Source organism: Meleagris gallopavo, chromosome 1 (genome assembly GCF_905368555.1).
Source record: "Meleagris gallopavo chromosome 1, MGAL_WU_HG_1.1, whole genome shotgun sequence".
Taxonomy (NCBI): Eukaryota; Metazoa; Chordata; class Aves; order Galliformes; family Phasianidae; genus Meleagris; species Meleagris gallopavo.
In genome coordinates, this window is record NC_139404.1 from 93,702,109 (window position 1) to 93,722,871 (window position 20,763).

Sequence of the window (20,763 nt, forward strand, 5' to 3'; positions counted from 1 at the left end):
TTAGCAAAGGAGGAAAAAAATTAAATAATGAGGATGACTTACACAAAATTTCACAGGTTTTCTGCCGACCTAGTTGTTTAAATTCCTTATCACCTTGTGAAAACCAGGCCATCTAAGCAGTTGTGTGCTCATTTCACTAAAAAGGCAGTTTTCTCAGTTGAAATACATAAGTTATTTTTCACAGGGGAGGACAAAAACCAAAAAAGGCAAAGACCACCTTTGTTTTGAATGATATCTGAGTGAGTTCTCAACTGCTTAAGTTTCCTGTGTTGTAAATCATTTTGTTAAATGCTAATACAGCTTTTTTTTTTTTCTTTTTTTCTCTTGATCTCTTAGTTCTTGCAAGGAATAAAAGAATGTTCTCAATTTTATGGCATGTAAAAGTGTGAGAAACTGCTAGGATGTAATTTAATGCACAGCTTTTACCCAGAAAAAATTACATTCTTAATGAATGCTATCCTGTTTGCATATCTGTTAAATTATGGGATCTATTTCTTTTAGAAATGTTACTGAATTATTGCTTATATTGTGGATGTGTTTCATTTATGCTATGATTTTGCAATTCCACAATTTTTTGTTACTTTTGTCAACTTCTATTTTTAGTGCTGCTGCTCCCATGAGCAAATTGAATTGGATGAACTAATGAATCTCTGTATAATTTGTTATTTGCTTGTTTCTTTGAAACTGTTATTCTGGCTCTTGTTTTGGAGCTGTCACCCTATAGGGTGACAATTACACTCTAGAATTGCACCTTTTCCTCAAACTTTTTTTTTTCCCCCCCTCCAAGTTTGTATGAGAAATAGATTTCATTTGTTTGTTTTCTTGTTTATTTATTCATGATCTTCTCTCCCATGTGCAATCAGATGTCTGGAAAACACCTCCTGCTCCTACACAGGTTTTTAAAGTCATTGATTTGTTAACTAATGTTTTGATTCAGCAAATCCATCTTTTTCACTCTTCTCTGTAGTCACTTTTTTAATGTAAAAGTAATTACAAATTATTTTCATATTTTCTTTCCATCTTTTTCAAAAGATCAGTCTTCAGTGCCCGCAATGTGTGAAAAATTGCATGTTACCCATCTTGGGAATTCTGTGTATGTTTTACAAATCCTATTCATTGTCATATGTGCTAGAAGGTTATAAAGTCAAGCAGTCTGTAATGAGGAAAACCAGTTTCTAAGACTTGTTGGTGCTTGTGACAATTAATCTACTCTTTGTACATGTATTATCTTAATCAGGAGAGATTATTTTTATCACTATACAGTTACTGTTGATGTGACTAACAGTGCTTAGCTTACAGTAAAGAGCTTACTGCATATTTGATGCTGGCCAGGAAAAGGTTCAGCAAGCAACATTGGCAAAATGTTGCATTTTGAAGGGATGAGTTTGCCAATTCACAAGAATGTTGGTATCTTTCTAGTCTTTTCACCATCAGAGCATTATCTTTTTTCATTGTTCATTCATTGTAACTCATCTCACCTAAAAAATAAGAAATATCTAAGAAGTTCTACAGAAAAGATGTTGGGATCTTCCTACTATAATGTTATCTTGTAAATTAAACAATCCTGAGGAAAAAAGTTATCAAGTAATACATGCTCAAAAAGGTATTAAATGATTGAATTGAGGCAGCACATTCATTAGCATTTCCTAGCTTTGGAATTTCTGATTTAGCAATATTTCTGTTTTTATATGCACTGTATGCAAAGAAAATGAGAAATGAGAGTTTGTTATTGAATGAGATCAGGATTTTACCAGGTTCATAATGTATCTGGGATGCCCCCAGTATTTTATGATTTAAAGCAGCCTTCACCTGAGGAGGGTTCTGGGAGGAATGAAGGTGGAAATATTTCTTTTGTCAAAACAGAGTTTGTCCCTTTTATTGCAGTAGCCTCATGAGTGTGCTGCCTCTTTTATCTGATAAATAAAATATAGAAAAGGTCAAGGATCTTCTTCACTGGCTAATTCCATCTATGTGGATAGATAAATTACAGTAGTGATGCTAACAAATGCACCTTGAGTTAGGTGTACCCCTTCCATCTCATCTTGTCAGAGGCTGATGAGTGAGGTGCCCTGCATGCTTCTGTGTAGCTTGCTCTTTTGCCTGAGCTCAAACTTGTTAGTGGTTAGGACTGTAGTTATGTTTTATTGGCAAATGTTGTACGCAGAGGCAAAAAATACTTCATGGGAATGGTTGATGTGGATGAGTTGTTCCGAACCTTAGCTTGCAGGAGATGCACTTGTTGCAGCCTGTACTGAAGGTATCAAAATACAGGAGCACAATACGGCACAACCAATGGAAACAAGATAGGAGTGGTTTTGAAACTACTGAAGTCTGTGTGCTAAGAGTAGGAAGACTTTTGGAAACTGTTCTACTCTTTGTTATAAATTTTGTTCACAGATGCCTCTGTGCTTACTTACCTGGGAACTTCTTTTAGATTTTCGATTTTCTGTCCTTGCTTTGTGTATTTATTACATGTCATTCCTGTTGTTCTGAATTGCAAATAATACCTCTTCAATTTCCATTAGTTTGTGCTTTAAGCAATTTCTATAACACAGTATGTGATATGGTGCTAGTAACTTATTGATGAAATGTGATTTATATGTATAATTAGGGTAGGGAAACAAAAAATACCATAGAAGTTTTTGAACTTCTATTCCTAGAAATTGCTGTAAATCCATAACATCTTGGGGAGTAAATCTTAACTAACAATTTCATTTTCATTTTTATGAGATCTATTTTCACAGAGTATAACAGTTTTTAGAGATGCAAACCATACATACAGTAACACATTCTGTATTAAAATGTGTTAAAACATTAACTTATAAAGATGTAGATGGATTGTGACTTTTTTCCTAGCTCCCATCCAGCTTAAAATTCTGTGCAGTAAGAGACACAGATTCAAGGAATGGGGAAAAAGTCATTAAAATGAAATACCAATATGAGCAGTCTACATAGTATATTCAAGTAGATGCATTGTGTAAGGAGCTGTAGTTCCTTCCAAGGTTTCTAAAGTTTTCCGCTCGTGTTATTTCAGCTGGGAAGTTTTGAGATTCCTTTTGTCTAATCTGAGAATGTGGATTGAAGATTATGGTTTCGATGGCTTCCGATTTGATGGTGTTACATCTATGCTGTATCACAATCATGGGATTGGTGAGTAATTTAATCAGTTTTGATGTAAGCAGTCCTGTTGCAGCTCTATTGTGGAAATCGTGATACAAAAATTAACTGAATACTCAAAAACTAATCCAGATTTGCAAATATCTTTTTTTCTGCTGCTATGAAGATAGATTTGAAATTTTGAATAACCATTTACATATTACAAAATATATTTTTAAAATGCATCTTTTTAAACTTCCTATTTTAATAGGCAAAGAATTCAGTGGAGATTACAATGAATATTTTGGCCTAGATGTGGATGAAGATGCTTTGTGTTATCTGATGCTGGCCAACCACATGATTAACTTCTTGCATCCGGAATGCATAACAATAGCAGAGGTAAAATCAGAATTTTCCATACTCAATGAAATTAGTATTGATCAGTTTGTGTTTGGATATGATTTCCTGGTAATTATCAAGTCATCCTTCAGGGACTCAAGAAGTGACATGAGCTGATAAATATTAATTAGAGGACAGACTGCACCTTGTGGGGGGTGAAAAACAACTGGAAAACACATATTGGGAATTTTCTCTACATTAATGGGTCATTAACTAATGTGAGGATTTCTATTTTTTTTTTCTCTCATTTTCTTGAACTTGTAATGAGCTTTGTTTTTATTAGTTCGTTAGTCTTTCATGATTGCCATTTGTCACTAGCAATTCATGCTACTAAAGATTAACAGCCCTTGTGCTGATTTGCATATTTTGAATTATATTGGCATAATTGACAATTACCTTTCATAATAAATGAGGTAAATTTACAAATACAGAATGTGTATGATAGTTTATATTTAGTGTTAAATTCCTTCAGGTTTCTGAGGGAGTAAATAAGCTGTATTTAAGTCATTTGAGTTCTCTTGAGGATTTATCTGTTGTTATATTTAAATAATTCTTTTTATTAAAAAAAAAATCTCATTATGGGACAATATAGATTGTTAATGAAACTCTTTTGTATTAGACAAACAAAACATAAACAAAATCATGGTACTTATGTAAGTTTACATTATAGACTAAAAGATTATGGATAGCTATCAAAGCCACATCTGGTAAGCAATTCATAATAAAAAGTCTCATTACTCTGTGAGTAAGTGAGAAGGCTTATTTTCTAGGAAGCTGTAAGTTATAAGCATTCCTACCAATAAAATTTTGAGTTCAATCTGCTTGTATTTCCAGGCTTAAGAACTCTTTATCGTGAGTTGCCTCATCTATTTCTCTTGCTTGTGTTAAAAACTGCTTCTGCTTCTGTTTCAATTCATCAGTCTTCAGCCTTCGGGAGTCACTGTACAAAATACAAATTTGATCCGTATGGATCAAGAGGGGAAATGAAAATTACAGAAAACAATAAAGAATATTTGTTTGCCTATAATGATGATAAAATGAATGCAAAAGAAGTAAAATATGGTTTTGCATAACCATAATTAATCATAATATATATTTTAATTACTTTTCTCATAATTTTACAGATTTTTAGTATTCTGTGTATTCAGTATCTTAGTAGCTTCTAAATGTTTAGGTATTTCTGTCTGTGTATTTGTTTTTCATTTTGTCTTTTAAATAAAACTGTAATTAAGGCTTTGTATAATTGGAAGAAAAAAAATGTTAAAAAAAACCTATATCAGGCATGAAGATTTATATAAACAGACTCGATTGCAGTGATTTCATTCTTTACATACAGCTCATGTCAAACAAATGTGAGCAAGTGCTTAGGCTTTGGCTGCTTACTTCTGAAGGAAAATATGCTGAACAATCTAATATTGTCTCTATTTTTTCAGTGTTTAGGCAAACTGTAGATATGGATGGGTATAAATATTAAATTTCAAATTTTACTTCCCCAAAATCTGACTTTGGAAACTGCAAATAAAGTCAATGGGAGGTATTTAAATCTCAGACTCCCACCCTTGATCTGGTAGGTGCCACAGAGAAAAGCGTGTGTTTCAAGTCTGATGTCTTGGAGGGCATTAGTCATGTTTTTGTCCTTTGACTGATTTAGAAGGACTGCTTAACTTAGTTTTCTAGTTTCCAAACATTTGGAAAGAAATTCCACTTTACTAAACTTTGAGATTTACAACATATAGAATCTCTAGATATATTTACCTTGACATGAAGATATCTACATAAAGAATTTGAAAATTGTAGAAAATACTATTTTAGTACAGAAATTATTTTGACAGCCTGTCCTATTTTTAAAGCTGCGTGCTTTCCTACTTTCCTAAACTTAACTCTTCTATTAATTTTCTTCAATAAATTGAAAGAGTGAAGTTTTATGTGAAAATCATAAATACATAGATACTGAAAAATACTTCAAAAAATACTTTCAGGATTTCAAAAGAAAACATAAATTTGTGCATGTTAGAAGGTAACTAGGATAATCTAGCCTTGCCTCTTGCTCAAAATTGGTTCATAACTGAACTTACACAATTTGAATGCTCAGAGGTTTTGTTCAGTTGGTCTTGAAAACCTCCTAGGATGTGTCTCCTACTGCTTCTCTGGGTAGTCTGTTTGTTTAACCTCACAGTGATTTAAATTTCTCCTAATATCCATTTAGAACCATCTCTATATTGATTTAGCACCTGTGTCACTCATTCTCCTGCTGTCTAACTCATTACAAAGACTGTCTTCTCAGTAACCCCGCAGGCACTGACTGCTGTTTGGTCCCTTGCTGTCACTTCTTCCCCATGCAGAACAAGGCCCAGTCTTCAGCCTCCCCTCGCAGGGCAAGGGCTCCAACCCCATGTCCTGCTAACCTCCTGATAAACTCCCTTTGGTTTGGCAGCGTCTGTCTTTAGCTGGGCAGGGAAAAAAGTGGATGCTGTTTTTTCTGTGGTCTAATGACTGCTGAGTGAAGTGTGATAATCCCTTCCTTTGATCTGTCTGTTCATTCAGCCAAAGATGCTGCCAGCCATCTCTGGTGCCAGGACAGGCTGCTGACTCCTGTTCAGCATGCTGCCAGCCCAGGGCCTTTCTAGCAGAGCAGCTCTCTGGCTTGGCAGGCCCTTGCCTGCCCTGATGAAAGGGGTTAGTCCATGGGTGTCAAACCTTTTGGCCTGCCTGGGTTGCACTGGGTGAAGAGGAATTGTCGAGTAGCGTATAAATAGATAATATACTTAATATGTATAACTAACAAAACTTTTTTTTTAAATTAAAACATAAGAGAGCAACAAAACATAGGACTAGCATGATATTTGACCTTGTTTTGTGAAACTGATACATCAGGGTGATTTGATGGCAGTGATTGCAATTCTTAATGTGCTCTCAAAGTGTTTGCCAGGGATTTTTGATGAAATTTTAATTGTTCCTGTGCTTCATCCTTGAAAAGAGTTGCTCACGAATGTACACACTGACAAAAAGCGATAACATGTAAGGCGTGACTCTGAATAGGGGGAATTTTTTCTCTGGGAAGAGAAGTGTTTTTAAAGTCTGGTAAAGAGACATGATCAAAATGTTGAGTTGAGTATCTGATTGCAACTCTGTATGTTCCACTTGAAAATTTGTGGTTAACATATTTATGTTGACTGAAAATGGAGTCAGGAATATGCAAAACAATTGATTATTTTTCTGTCAATCTTGAAACCTACCCGCAAATTCCTTTATTGGAATGAAAAGCACAGAATGTTTTTCATTGTTCACAGAACAGTATTTAGCCAGTGGATGCTTAAAATGCATAAAATCAAAATTCATTTACCTTAAGTAGAGTTAGCACTGCACTGCACTTATCCCATGCCCTGGATTCAGCCCAGAGAGTGACGATTTTACACTGAAAATCTTTGTTGTGAGAGATGTTGTTGTGAGAGATGGGCACATTGTCTGAATTTGGTAGAGCTGCTTGGTGGGATAGAGCTGCCACCATGGTGGCTTGGGATAGAGGGTGACTGCAGTGCCAGGCCACCTGTGACCCATAAGCTGTGGGTTGGACATGCCTGGGTTATTCCATCCCATGGGCAGGATTTGATATTTGCCCTTGTTGAACTTCCTGAGGTTGCTGTATGAGTATTTATGTGTAACTTCACATGCAAATACCTTTTTCATTCTGAAGGAAATTCCACATCTTTTGATTTTATTACAGATTTTGCATTGAAATAATGTTCTGGTTTAAGATAAATTCAGTTCCATATAAACACTTGAGTAGACACATAAGATATGTGTGTTAATCCATCGCTACTGTGGTGGAATGACTTCTCACTTACGTAATGTAGTTCAACTGATTGTTGGTAGATATTTTGCAATTATTTTTGGATTTGCATTTTCTACTTAGATAATCTAACTTTATAGAAAAGATGCTATTATTATTATTATTATAACTGTCTAATAAAATGATGATGTAAACATTAAGAACTTTGAATTATAAAATTAAGAGTGACCAGCCTCCATGAATATAAAGCTGGAGAAATATGCAATGAGAGTGTGTTACTTCCAGGGCTAGCTGAATCAGTTTTATGTGTTTAGGAAAATCGTAGAGATTGTATTTTTCTTTCTTGCTATACTTAATTCAGCCTTTTACTTTTATGCCGTTCTTTATGCAGAATATCAATAAACAAAATGAAGGTTTCACTTGTCTTTTGTTGATTACTTTTTACTTACTATTGATTACTTGAAGCTCAAGAGAGCTAATTATATCAAATTCTGCCTCTGCTAAATTCTCTTTCTCTTCAAATATCTATTCTATCAAAATACTTTATAGTGAAATATTTGAGACGAGTCATAATGCTTCCCTGTTACTTGCATTCAAAGAGTAAGTCTGTGCTGAAATCACACAGATTTTTCTTTCTCTTTCTCCCTCCATTCCCCTTCTCCCCAGTCAATCACAGAAGCTTTTTAGAGTTTTCATAGCACTTGTGTACAGTGGAGTACAACTGTATGATGTAAAAGCTGTACAAATAATTACTATGCTAGCCAAATTATGTTGTGTATCATTTAAGGATGTTTCTGGAATGCCAGCTCTTTGCCGTCCTATTGCAGAGGGAGGAGGAGGATTTGATTATCGACTAGCCATGGCTATTCCAGATAAGTGGATAAAGGTGAGAAAATGTGTTTTAAAAATACATTCTGCTCTTCAGAGTGCTATGTTTCTCTAACTGCACATATATAGAAACACTTTTAGGAATTCTGCTGATGAATTCAACTGTCTCCCTCATCCATTAACTTAATGCCCTATTAGAATAAATTCTGACAGTCTTGAGCACAGATATTAGTGGATGAAATGAGAGCTGTCAGATATCATATCTCAGGTTTGAGAAGATGAGAAAGATTATGGGCTGTTCTGTGCATTTTAGCTGATTTCATTTCTTTATTCAATGCAACATGCATAGACTGATTTTATTTGAAGTAACCTGTAACTTGGAGCAACATTAGAATGTATAGTCAATATTGAATGTGAACAGGTAAATAATAAGATAACCATATGCACATAAGTTAGAAAGAAACAAACAAAAACATACAATGAACTCTTCTGAAATCGGGTGTAGCAATTGGCACTGAGCATAGATAGGGCTGAAAATTTAACCAAAGTAAACATGAGCTAATTACTCTAACACCAACAATCTGCAGCATGGGGTTACAAAAAGAATAATAACTCTGTAAGTGCTCTTCAAGAACAATAATATGCTAATGAACACTGACTGTGATAAAGATTAAAATCACCTTTACCTTGTTACAGAGAATCACAAGAAAAAAGAATGAAACAATGAAAGAATGAAACAATCTTAAAAGGCTTTTACTAATGTTTTAGAGAATGTTTTTCAGTTTGATATAAGATTGCGTCCTAATCCCTGGGGCTATCATGATAATCTGAAAACAATAAATGTTTTATATGAGCAGTAATGCCCCAGTAAATGTAGTGAGTAGCTTAAAATAAAAAGTGAATTATCTTCAGAATCTTTCATTTTTGTAACTAGTAGGTGGAGGGTAGATTTTCTGAAAAACAGTTTGCGTTCTTTCCATGCAGAAGACAAACTTACCAGGTTTTCTAACAGCATCACTGAACTCTGGAGTGGGAAGAAATTTGGATCCTGAATATAGTGTGGGCACATAATTTTGTAATAACCTGTTGTGATGATGCTTTTTTATTTTATTTTGTTTTATTTTTTTTTTCCCTATTATTAGTTCAACTTCCCTGCCACACCTGGACAGACAAAAATTAGTGATTTTCTGCATAGGTAAAATGTATATGGCTGAATGTTGTTTTATATTGTACAGGAAAAGAGTTAAATTTTTAGAATCAAAATGTTTGGATTTTTGTATTATGGATGTATTATTGTCCTATTACAGCAATTTCTGCTGTAGCGTCTTATTTTAGTTTACTCTTATTTTAGTTCAGGAGCATGTTGATTTTACAAAAACGTAAGTGATGCAAAAATTTTCTAGATAAGGTAACTGCAAATAAGTAACCACAGAGGACTAGTTTGAGTTATGAAAGAGGTTATGTACCTAGTTTGCTACCACACTTTTGGGACAAAAGTAAAGCTAAAATGATTGGGAAGATAAATATTGCAGTCTATTGGTTCCTTAATGACTTTTCTTTCTAGCTTTTAAGTATGTATGTTTTAATCACCTGTTTTTCTGAGCAACTTTCTAAAATAAATTTTTGACCTGAAATATCTCCAGGGTGCCGTAAACTTGTTCTGATGGATCTGTAAAAAGTAGCTAAATCGTGGTAGCTACCATAACAGTGACTATTTTGTTCAGATTAAGGTTACATCTAGTATGTTATATGCTGCATCAGTGCCTGAATGTTTTCAGGGCTAGAATTTATGACAGAGAGAATAAAAAAGTTGTTGAGCAGTGCGTAGCCAGATACAATCAGAATGTTAAATTTTACAGCATCATATCAGTGTTCTTGATGTCACTGCTGTTTTTTTTGTTTTGTTGTCTGTATATCATATACATAGAAAGACATATAATGAACAGAAATCTTTTTGGATTATCAGAGAAAGCTCATAACTTCAAAATTTAGTTCACCATTTGTTGACAATTTCTATGCCAAAATAATAAAGAAAGGAAGTACTGTGCTTTTAGTCAAAAAAAAAAAAAAAAAAAAAAAACACAATTACTTCTGACTGATTTTTCCTTTATTTCTGTAGATAATTAAGGAGTTGAAAGATGAAGACTGGAATATGGGCAATATTGTGTATACATTAACAAACAGACGATGTGATGAGAAATATATTGCATACGCAGAGAGTCATGACCAGGTATGGTAGACAATGCCTATTTATTTATTTATCATATATAAGCACACAAAAGATGAGGCTTAATGGTTTAGTTGTTTTTTGTTATTAAAACTGAATCTTGACTTGGGAAAGATAGGAAACAGCTTCAGACAAGTGCAGGTCTCATACACTGCATGTAGGCTTATTGTTGGGGTTTGTTTGTTTGTTTTGATTTGTTTATTGTTAATCCTCCTTTGCATGGGTGGGTGGTGTTACTTTTCAGTTTTGTAATTTAACAAACAAATTCTACCTTCCAGTTTTGCCTGCCTGTCAGAGAACATAAAAAAGCATATAATTTATAATTTCAAAAATTCCAGTTTCCATAAGGTAGGCTGGAGCACTGCTTATGATAAGCATAAACAACATGACAAATTAGCAAATTTACTTACTGAATCACTGTCTGAAATGGTTTTATTCCCGTCAGAAAAATGTTTCATCTCTTAAAGGATTGCAACCTCCAATTCTATTTTGAGATCTAACTTGTATGTTCTTTAACAATTTGGTGCAAAACACAGCAATTGTAGTGGTTCCGTATGTGGAAAAACAAAAAATAATGTTTAGTTAGATAACACTCAATTCCCACTGTCTTTCTAGTTGTTATTTCTGAGGTATCAGCAGACATGATACTTTAGAGTTTCAATATTAGAAACTTAAAAATTAGAACAAAGGAAAAAACCTTTCTAATAAAAGGTTTAAGTAACCTTTATTCAGATCTTTCATTTACATAAGAGACTGATGTGTATTTTCTGCATTGACATAAGTCAACAAAAGTGCCTAAAACAAGATATATATTGTCAAATAAAATAAGAATTTATCAACTTGCTTTCATGTGCTTATTTGCCTTCCTATCAATGAGATTGTTTCACAGTGTTCACTTAAAACACAAGAGCAGAGTCCCTATCCTGGCAAAAAATTGAAGTATTACGTGGAAATGCATATTTTTCTGCTTATCTGCTTTTATAAAAGACGAGTCTTCATCCTGAAACATGAAGGTTGCTCTGAATGTAATACCTCCCATTCCTGTCCATGAAAAATACAGCAGCTACAAAGAGCACAGTAACACTATTCAATTGAGCAAATTCTCAGCTCCATAACATGATTCTTCTACATAGTCACCACCATTAGCTGTGCATTTTCACAAGCAATAAACAAGAGCCTGCATGCTGCTTTCATAAATATCTGCACCTACTGTTTCTAGGACAGCAGTGTTTCTGAAACACACCACCCCCCCACCTCATTGTGCTCCCATGTCACAGAGTGGCCCGGGTTGGAAGAGACCTCAAGAATCATCAATCTCCAACCCCCCTGCCACATGCAGGGCCACCAACCTCCACATTTAATACTAGACCAGGCTGCCCTATCCAAACTGGCCTTGAACACCTCTAGCAATGGGGCATCCACAATCTATCTGGGCAGCCTGTTCCAGCACCTCACCACTCTCTCTGTAAAGAACTTCCCCCTGACATCCAACCTACATCTCTTCTCCCTCAACTTAAAACCATTTCCCCTTGTCCTGCTGTTATCTACCCTTTCAAAGAGGTGATTACTCTCCTGTTTGTAGGCTCCCTTTAGTTACTGAAAGGCTGCAATGAGGTTACCCCATAGCCTTCTCTTCTTCATGCTGAACAAGCCCAGCTCCCTCAGCCTGTCTTTGTAAAGGAGGTGATCCAGCCCCCTGATCATCTTCATGGCACTCTTCTGGACCCTCTCCCAGCTCTCAGTTTCTCTTGTACTGGGGGTTCCAGACCTGGACACAGTATTCCAGATGGGGCCTCACAAGAGTAGAGTAGAGAGGGACAACCACCTTTGTGTCCCTGCTGGCCACTCCTCTTCTGATGGAGCCCAGGATACTACTTGCTTTCTGAGCTGCAAGAGCACACTGCTGGCTCATGTTAAATCTTTCATCACATCTGCTATTTGGTCTCCATAAACATTCAGCAAGCATCTGCAAATGTCAATGGGTGCTTTTTTTTTTTTTTAAATGGAGGAATTCAGTGACACATCTTCGCTACATATGCACGTCCACATCAGACACCATTTTGTTAGACTGCCCCTCTGCTGCCACCTGTTGCATGACAACAGAAGGTAGTGGAATGTTTGAGGGAAGATTCAACTTCTACTGTCATACCATCAACAGCAGCCTATGACATTGTGGGCCAAGGTAATAGAATAGGAAGTATTACTTTTGAAGGAGCTCCCATATAGCATTACCATTTTATTTCATACTGGATTTTATTAATTTTTTCATATGACAATGTATTTTTATTTTAGAATCTTATTCTCTGGGCTAAGATCTGTCTGCATGTCTCAAATTTGAACATAAAAATAGCTTTGTGGATTGCAGATGAACACCAGGATGATATGTGAAGAGGTAAAAAGTAGGACAGAGAAGCAAAACAGGATGATAGATAAAATGTGATGTAATGATATGCAATGAAACACATAAAGGCCTGAAATGATTCCAATTTCTTACATGTAATAATGTTTTATGAGCAGACTGTAAACAGTATAGGGCCCTGTGATTATAATGCACATATGAAAATATCAACTCAATGCTAATAGCAGGTAGAAAGCATTTTTCTTGAAATTATTATGAAAGACAGCAAAAAGCAAAGTCAGTATGTCACTGTAGCCTTTCATAGCTTACTTGCATCTTGAATGCTGTAGGCATGTAGGTGTAGTCCTGTATTTCAGGACAACCAGCATAACTGGAAAAGAAGTTGACAGAATTGATAAGAATAATCAGATGTATGGAATAGCTTTCATAAGAAGAAAACTAAATAGACCAAGACTCTTTAGGATAGATCATTAAAATTGGAAGAGCATCAGTTTACAAAGCCATGACTGACATAAAAAATGTGAATAGTTGCTTCCATTTCTAGGAGAAAGATTAAGGGATGTTAAATTAAATGAAGAAATGCCAGATTCTGCATAAAGAGAAGAGTTGTTCCTCCCATATTTCTTCAGTGTGAAGCAAATTCTGTCATATTATGCTGTGTTTGTACACGTTTACATAATTTCAAGAGTTTGAATTAGTTTCACAGAAGATTCCTTAAAAACTTCTGAATACCAACATTATGTTTCAACATCTGTCTGTTTGTGATAGTGTTTTTGGGAAGTATTGCTACGAATTTGGCTCCCTTCATGCTCTGTTCTTCCACATCTGCTATTGGCTGTTTTTGGAGATAGTGTGCTAAGCCAGATAGACTGCTGTTGTACTACAGTTACACTTGTTGTATCTGTGTGAATATACAAGTCAAGTAACTCATTTGTTGAATTAGAGGAATATTCATTAATGACTAAAAGGCTAAAGCCAAATGGAAGGCATATTAATACAAGTCTGCTTAATACAAGACATTTTAGCATTGCAGTCTTTCCATTCCTAGATAGGACTCTCTTTTTCCCTCCCTGATGAAATAAGAGTACTTTGGGGGAATTATCTATTTATGTCATTATATCGCCAGTCTGAAAACTAAAGGGTGATGAGGTTTTTCACCTTCACCTGTTCACAACTCAGATGTCTCTGGAACATAGTAAGTTTTCATAATAGAGTATAAAATGAGAATTAAGCTGATAGAACAAAAGTTACAGATTTACATACAAACAATCCCAAACATTTCCAACTACCTGTATGCTGATATATTAGAATAATTCTCATTATTAAAAAGATTTACTTGGCCTTTCTTAAGTACTGTAAACACTAGCAAGTTAGTAATTCAATTACTGTTTTTAGGTAGAAATATGACTTTATATTGCTCCCTTGCATAAAAATCGAAAAACAAATCATATTCTTGATAGCATATAAATGAATGCTTCACAATCTTTCTGCATCTTTAAATCAGACGTATTAATAGCCATTTATTTGCGCATCCTAGGATCTGTACTCGAGGTGTTTGCTTTCTCATTTTATGCTTTTCTTATAAAAATTCCAAAATGATAGGCTACTTGTGGCTTATTGAGTAGAAACTAACATTTTACATTTTATATACATAAGCAAAAAGGTATTCAGAATTAATTGTGTGGTTTGATACCATCATGCAAAACGTAATACATTAGCTGGAGTTAGGTGGCTAGGAGCCGATTTATTATATACACACAAGCACAGAGTTGCACAAGTGAAGTGGGCAGCTGGATCAGGAATCTGGGCAGGGCTCAGCTCAGGGATGTCCCTACCTCAACTTAGACTTTTCTTTTTGACAGCAGATTGTATAATCATATGGGTGTGGTATATATCAAACAATATAATTGCTGCAGTAATTAGAAAGTGAGCCCACGGTGGGCTCACTGTGATCTTATGGTCATAAGTAGAGGCAAGTTGTTTGCTTTGTGAGCTAGGACTAGGTCATATTCATCAAGCCACATTCTTGACTCCTCACAGATTTTTCAAGTTCTCCCCTTACAAAATCGCAAAATCCAAAAAGCAAAAAAACAACGTTAGAAACTCTTCTAGTATGCCTAGGGGTTTTCTTTTTTTTTTTTTTATAGGCACTTGTTGGTGATAAGACATTGGCATTTCGATTGATGGATGCAGAGATGTACACAAACATGAGTGTGTTCACACCTCTAACTCCAGTTATTGATCGCGGAATCCAGCTTCATAAAATGATTCGCCTCATTACTCACACACTTGGAGGAGATGGCTATCTGAACTTCATGGGTAAGTAACTTTAGGAGCATGTCTTTCATTTTCTCATCTACAGAAGGCTTGACAGAGAAATAAAAATATATGATACCATCTTACATCTATACTTTTTTTTTTTTAAGCACAAATGGTAACAGATTTTTTTCTGTCTTTAAGATGTATTGTAAAACAAGAAAATAAAATCAGCAGGGCCCCTATTCGTAAAATAAATAAGTTTTTTAAAGTTTCAGGTTACTCGTACTTATAGTTTGAGTGAGTATTTTAATTGTAGTTCTGCAGATCTGTCTGTAATTCTTACTTTACAAAACCAGGTCGTCTTTTGTCTCCTCAAGATTTTTGAAGTAGCATTGAAATAACTGAGGGTAGCTTTTATTTCAGTTACTCGCTATCAAATAATTAGTGCAAGAAAGTAATCTGGAATCATTTGTCTTATGTTTCATTGCTTCCAAGAGCAGGAGTTCAGTGAGATGTAGGCAAGGATGAATCAGAGATAGGATGTACATCTTGCTGTGGAAGCAGGGAAGTAGTGAGAGCTAGCAGTACTTCTTTCTTCATAATCTTTAAAATACAACTGTTGCATTGCTTCCTGAACTATTGCTATAAGACTACCTCATAGTTCTCATTTGATCAGCCAGTTAAAGTTGCATGTTGTCTTAAAAAAAAAAATTAATATTGTTATTAGTTTTACATACAATGCTGAAACAATTTATGCTTGATAACCTCTTAATTTCTTTGCAAAATAACCCTTACATTATTTATAGTAAAAAAAGAAAAATAAAGTTACAATTCTGTAACATGGTATGTCAAGTTTTATACAGCTGTTCTGTTAGTCACATGAAAGGCAAAAATGCTGAAAGCAGTCATCTTGGATGATTCTCAGCCAGTGAATTACTTGAAAATTATAGCTTAATATTGCCTTCAGTTTTTGTTATTAAATGTCATTTACTATCATGTTTGAGAAGAACTGGATGTACTTTGTTCTCTTTTCTTAGTAGTATGTTTTATATATACATAAATACATATTAATATCATTCTAATTAAAAAAGAAGAAACCTTAAAAACAGAATGCTAACATTTAAGTATGCCTGTACTGTTCAGCTCCTCATCAATAAAAGAGCACTTGAAAATTTAGGTGCCCTGGTTGTGGGCTTGGTGATTTTATTTTTATTTTATTTTTTGAGAACTGGAGTAACTTTAATACAATGCATAAAAAACTTATGCGCTACACTAGTAAAAATATCACTTTCAATAAAACACAGAATTTTTTCCTCTAGAGTGAAGAAGAATTAGTAAAAAAAAATGTGAGTTTTGTAGACTACAAAAAGTATAAGGTATGATGTGTGCTATTCCATTCAAACTAGTGATACTACATAGTAGTTGAGGAAGCAGGTATTTAGAAAATATGTCTGCTAGACTGCCTGCAGATGTCTCTGGCTCAGATTGACTTCATAAGGTTAGAGAAACAATAAGTAATTCGATGTGGCATGTTAAATTCAGTATGTCAGTGCAGGTTGATTGAACAATTAATACTGTGTATCCTTCAGTTCTGGAAATGTTTCAGTAAATTATAATGCTATATGTAAAAGGTGAAAAAAATTGAGTGCTGGATGAGAAAAATGTATAAACTTAGTGTACTTAAAATGCACGTTATGACACACTATTTAGTTAAGCAAATGTAATGAAAGCAAGTTCTCTATATTTCTATTTTGAGAGAAAGCTAGAGTTAGGAAGGGAAGACTCAAGTGAGGTGGAAGAAGACAAGGAATCTCTTTTCAGAGCTGGAGAAGGCACTCTGGTTGCCTCTGTGCATCCTTAAGTTTATTTAACAAAATGTATCTTACTTTTCTGAAAATGAAGATACCAAAGATACCCTACCAACGAAGATACCCTTCTCAATGCATTGCTTATCTTAAAGAAAAAGAAACATCTTCTGAAAGTATTTTTTAGCAGAACTATACATGGGATTAGAAACATGCTCTCAAATATATGTTTGATTTTCTCTTTGAAGATCTGGAATAGTATTTGATTACACCTGTATTGAAGTATCATTCGTATTCTGTATGTGCAAGCAGATTCTTACTGAGAAAGTTTTGCCCATTGAACACTGACGGTGACTTTCTCCTGACACTAATGCTATCTAGTTCTGTCCTTATTACAGTAGGAAACCACTGCAAAAAACCAGGAAGTTACCCTTTTTTTTCCTTCATGTTTTCAGGCTGTTTTATTTTTACTGAAGGCATAGTATAGGGAAGCAGTGGCATATAGAAACTTAAAAACAAATATAAACAAAATAAACATTCTGTTATGTCAGACAATTACTTTCCTAGTAATATTAAAAAAAAAAGAATACTCCCAATAGTTTAAGTGCAGCTTCGCAAGTAATCTCTGGGGCTTCTTTTGCCCATCTGGAATTGAAACTTAACCTAGAAAGGAAAACTTAATATGCCTGGCTGAATGCGAGCATGACAGTGATTAACATTCTGCTTTAGGGAATGAATACACTCAGGAAGGACAGTTTGCTTAATAATTATTATCATCATCATAAAGTAGTACTTGTTTTGATACTTGTGCTTTCATAGCAGGTAGGGAACAGCAGTTCTACTGTTGCTGTAATTGTAATTAGTTGCCCAAGTGGTCTTCTTAGATGGAGATTTTAAATACTGAGAAGGGCCATTGCTATTCAGAAAACATTATAGGATTTTAGGAAATAGCAGAAGTCTCGAGTTCTTTTGTGCAGTGCTTAAGTAGTGCCACAGCATTCTCTCCTCCATGGAGAAGCATCCATGACAATACTGATGTATATAGATAATATACACATGGTTGTCTGACCTTTAGAAAAAAAGTCCAAAGCATTCACAGTGTGTGCCTATATTATATAGTAGAAATAATTTTTCTGTTGGCAATGTTGGTAACACCTCTATTCAAACACAAATGTATATGTTTGTAAATGTAATGATACTGAACTGAAACAAGCATATAATATTAATGTAATTCAAAGCAGAGGAAAAGTGATATTTACCTTTCATAGCATGAAGATTCAAAACCAAAATAAATACCTTACAAACAAAACTGCAAGTTCAACAAAAACTCTTTTGAGTTGATTCTAATTGCTAAATTAGAAAATAAGAATAAATAGAAATCATTGTAAGACTTCTAAAATATTATTGAAATATTCTCATCATACCTTTTGAATTCAAGAAACACTGTTAACATCCACTAGATAACATTTAAATAACAGTTCTCATTTTTCATGCAAATAAAAGTTGAAATTATCACTACAAAACTACCATGCCTGTACATACCTTCACTTGTATTTGGCTTTATTTTCTGTTCCTGAAGAAAAGCTACAGACAACTGTCTATGTTTCCCTCCAAGTAGGGAAAACTCTGCAGGGCACACAGAAGAGATGTAGCAGTTCTTCCATGAGTTTGTATTACAGTTGGAAAGATTAGCATGATGGAATAGCAAGAGACAAACAGGAAAAGAACACTCACCCATATTCAAAGATCCAGACTCACAGGAGAAAAACTACACAACAGAGGAATCTCCAGAAAGAGATCCTTACCCAGTGGCAGTCAGCCCTTAAGTAGGGTCTAAGAGGAGTGCAGCCAGGCTCCACCTCTTCCAGTCACAGAGCTGAATTGCCTTCACCTGTGCTCCTAGGGCTGACCCAATCCTTTCCCCAAGCGATCAATCAGTGGTTCAGGCTATGACTCAACAGTTCCCATGCAACTTGTTTCCTTGGATCTCTCTAGAATAATTTGCATGGCTTTTCTATAGTAAAATAGCTCTTAATTAGGGCTCTAGAGTCTGTCTCTTCCTAAAGCACGACTTTTTTTTTTTTTTTTTTTAATGTAAAAACAAGAAAATGATTTTCAGTAACTACAGAATTCTTTGCAGTCATGGTCATTGAGTGATGCTATTGTTATTTGAGTTGACATGTATCTCTGTTTCACTAGTATCATCAAATCAATCTGTTAAGCTTTCTCTTCTTCCCACTTGTTAGTTCATTTAGACAGCAATTTATCTATTTTCTCTATGCTGAAGTTTTTCTAATGCACTAAATAGTTTCTTCTCTAATGTTTGAGGTAATGAAACCTTGTTTTCTCCTGGGCTTTTAAAAAAAAATGCCGTGCATCAACTCTTCCTTCAAATGAGCATTTTGCAGAAACACAGATTTTTGTAAACTAAGGCATTTCAAAGTAAAAAGCATTTATTAGGCAAAAATATGTTAACAAACAAGGAATGGTGCAAAAGCATCAGCAGCACCAATATCATGATGGGAAACGTGCATACAATTTGCTTGAAGACTATTAATTTCAAGCTTGAAATAATAAGGATGAATGGAAATGTTGTTGTTTAAAGCAAAATCTGTAGTCTCCTGATGCAAAACCTAAAATGCTATTTTTGTGAACTACTTTGGATAAAAAAGAAATTTTATCCAAAACAAGGATATTCATTTCAAACCAAAGGTGTGAGTTTTTTGTTTATTTATTTTTAGGTTTTTTTTAGGGATGTTGCAAACAAACCATTAGTAATTTTGTTGTGCTTATTACTGTTGTGCTCTGGTTTCAGTGTTCCTTGTGACTTTTTTGATCGTGACCTGAAAAATGGCCTTTTGCAAGAACAGATTCTCCTTGAACTAGCTCACTTTTGTCAACTCTTTTAGATGAACGGTCTTGAAATTGTCAGGTGGTAAAAAGACTGGGGATTAGGATATGTATTTTGAAGTCATTCTTCTTAATATATGCTAGTATTCCTGGCAAATGTGCTTTCTGTGTTGCCAGTTCTGCTAGATGTTTTAATATCCTAGCATCTGGACAGTAACAATTAAAATCACTGAATCATTTAGGTTGGAAAAGACCTTTAAGGTCATCAGGTAAGGTGCAAAATAAGAAAGATGTAATTATGTATGTATTTTTTAGTAGTAATGGACCAGTTACAATGTTGTTCTGCAGTACGCTGTATATCAAAACTTGAGGAATGGGAAGGACTATCCAGTTATATAGGATAGGCTTTGTTAATTGCATTGAGAGTTTCTTCCAAAAGGTCTTCCAGGGCAAATTGCTAATACTCGTGTTCATTTACAGGTAAGTGAAATAAATCTCATTTGTATGCTTGCTCAAAACATGTTAGAAACTAGGAGAGAAGCAATTAGAGGAAGACTTTCATAAAACAGAGCAATGCGGATATTTCATTCCTTCGTATGACTCAGGTCTGCAGAGTACCAGGTTTCAAGTATCATGGGTGGGGCAGATTTGTAGTCCATACTGACATTTTCATTGCCATATATGTTGGGTTTCGATGGATGAATTTCTAGTGTTTTTTTTGTTATTTTTTTCTTTAACTGTTACTGTTTTAGAGAGATATAATTTTTACACCTCAGTTATTTTGGGAAATTATAGATCAACTTCTGATACTCTTAATTGGAAGACATTGTACAAAACCAAGGAAGAAAAGGAAGAAAACAGTATTTTTAGACTTTTGTGTAACTAAGTTGACCTATAGATAAGATTGTAATCCAACATTAAGGTCCATATTTTAATCAGAAATGAATATCTGCATTTCTGGGATAAACTAGTCTTGCTTTTCTTCCCTTCAATTGCATCTCCAATAAATTTGTGTAATGATATATGCTTTTCATATAGGACTTAAGCAAAAGCAAGGAGTAATGTTTATTTTCTAGTTCACCAGCTTCACTAGTTACATGTGCAGTATAGGAGGCCAGTCATTTTCTGAATGCCATACATCTACAGAAAC

General features: G+C 34.6%; 1 protein-coding gene across 3 annotated transcripts in view; it reads left to right on the forward strand.

The window, feature by feature from the left end:
• GBE1 (1,4-alpha-glucan branching enzyme 1) overlaps nucleotides 1-20,763 on the forward strand; it is a 152,091-nt gene that overhangs the window by 78,824 nt on the left and 52,504 nt on the right. For all 3 annotated transcript variants that reach the window (XM_085240893.1, XM_085240902.1, XM_085240912.1), the window contains exons 8-12: nucleotides 3,035-3,150; nucleotides 3,368-3,495; nucleotides 8,073-8,171; nucleotides 10,233-10,343; nucleotides 14,847-15,018. In XM_085240893.1, the coding sequence (XP_085097019.1) occupies nucleotides 3,035-3,150; nucleotides 3,368-3,495; nucleotides 8,073-8,171; nucleotides 10,233-10,343; nucleotides 14,847-15,018 (626 nt within the window). The remainder of the gene's footprint in view (nucleotides 1-3,034; nucleotides 3,151-3,367; nucleotides 3,496-8,072; nucleotides 8,172-10,232; nucleotides 10,344-14,846; nucleotides 15,019-20,763) is intronic.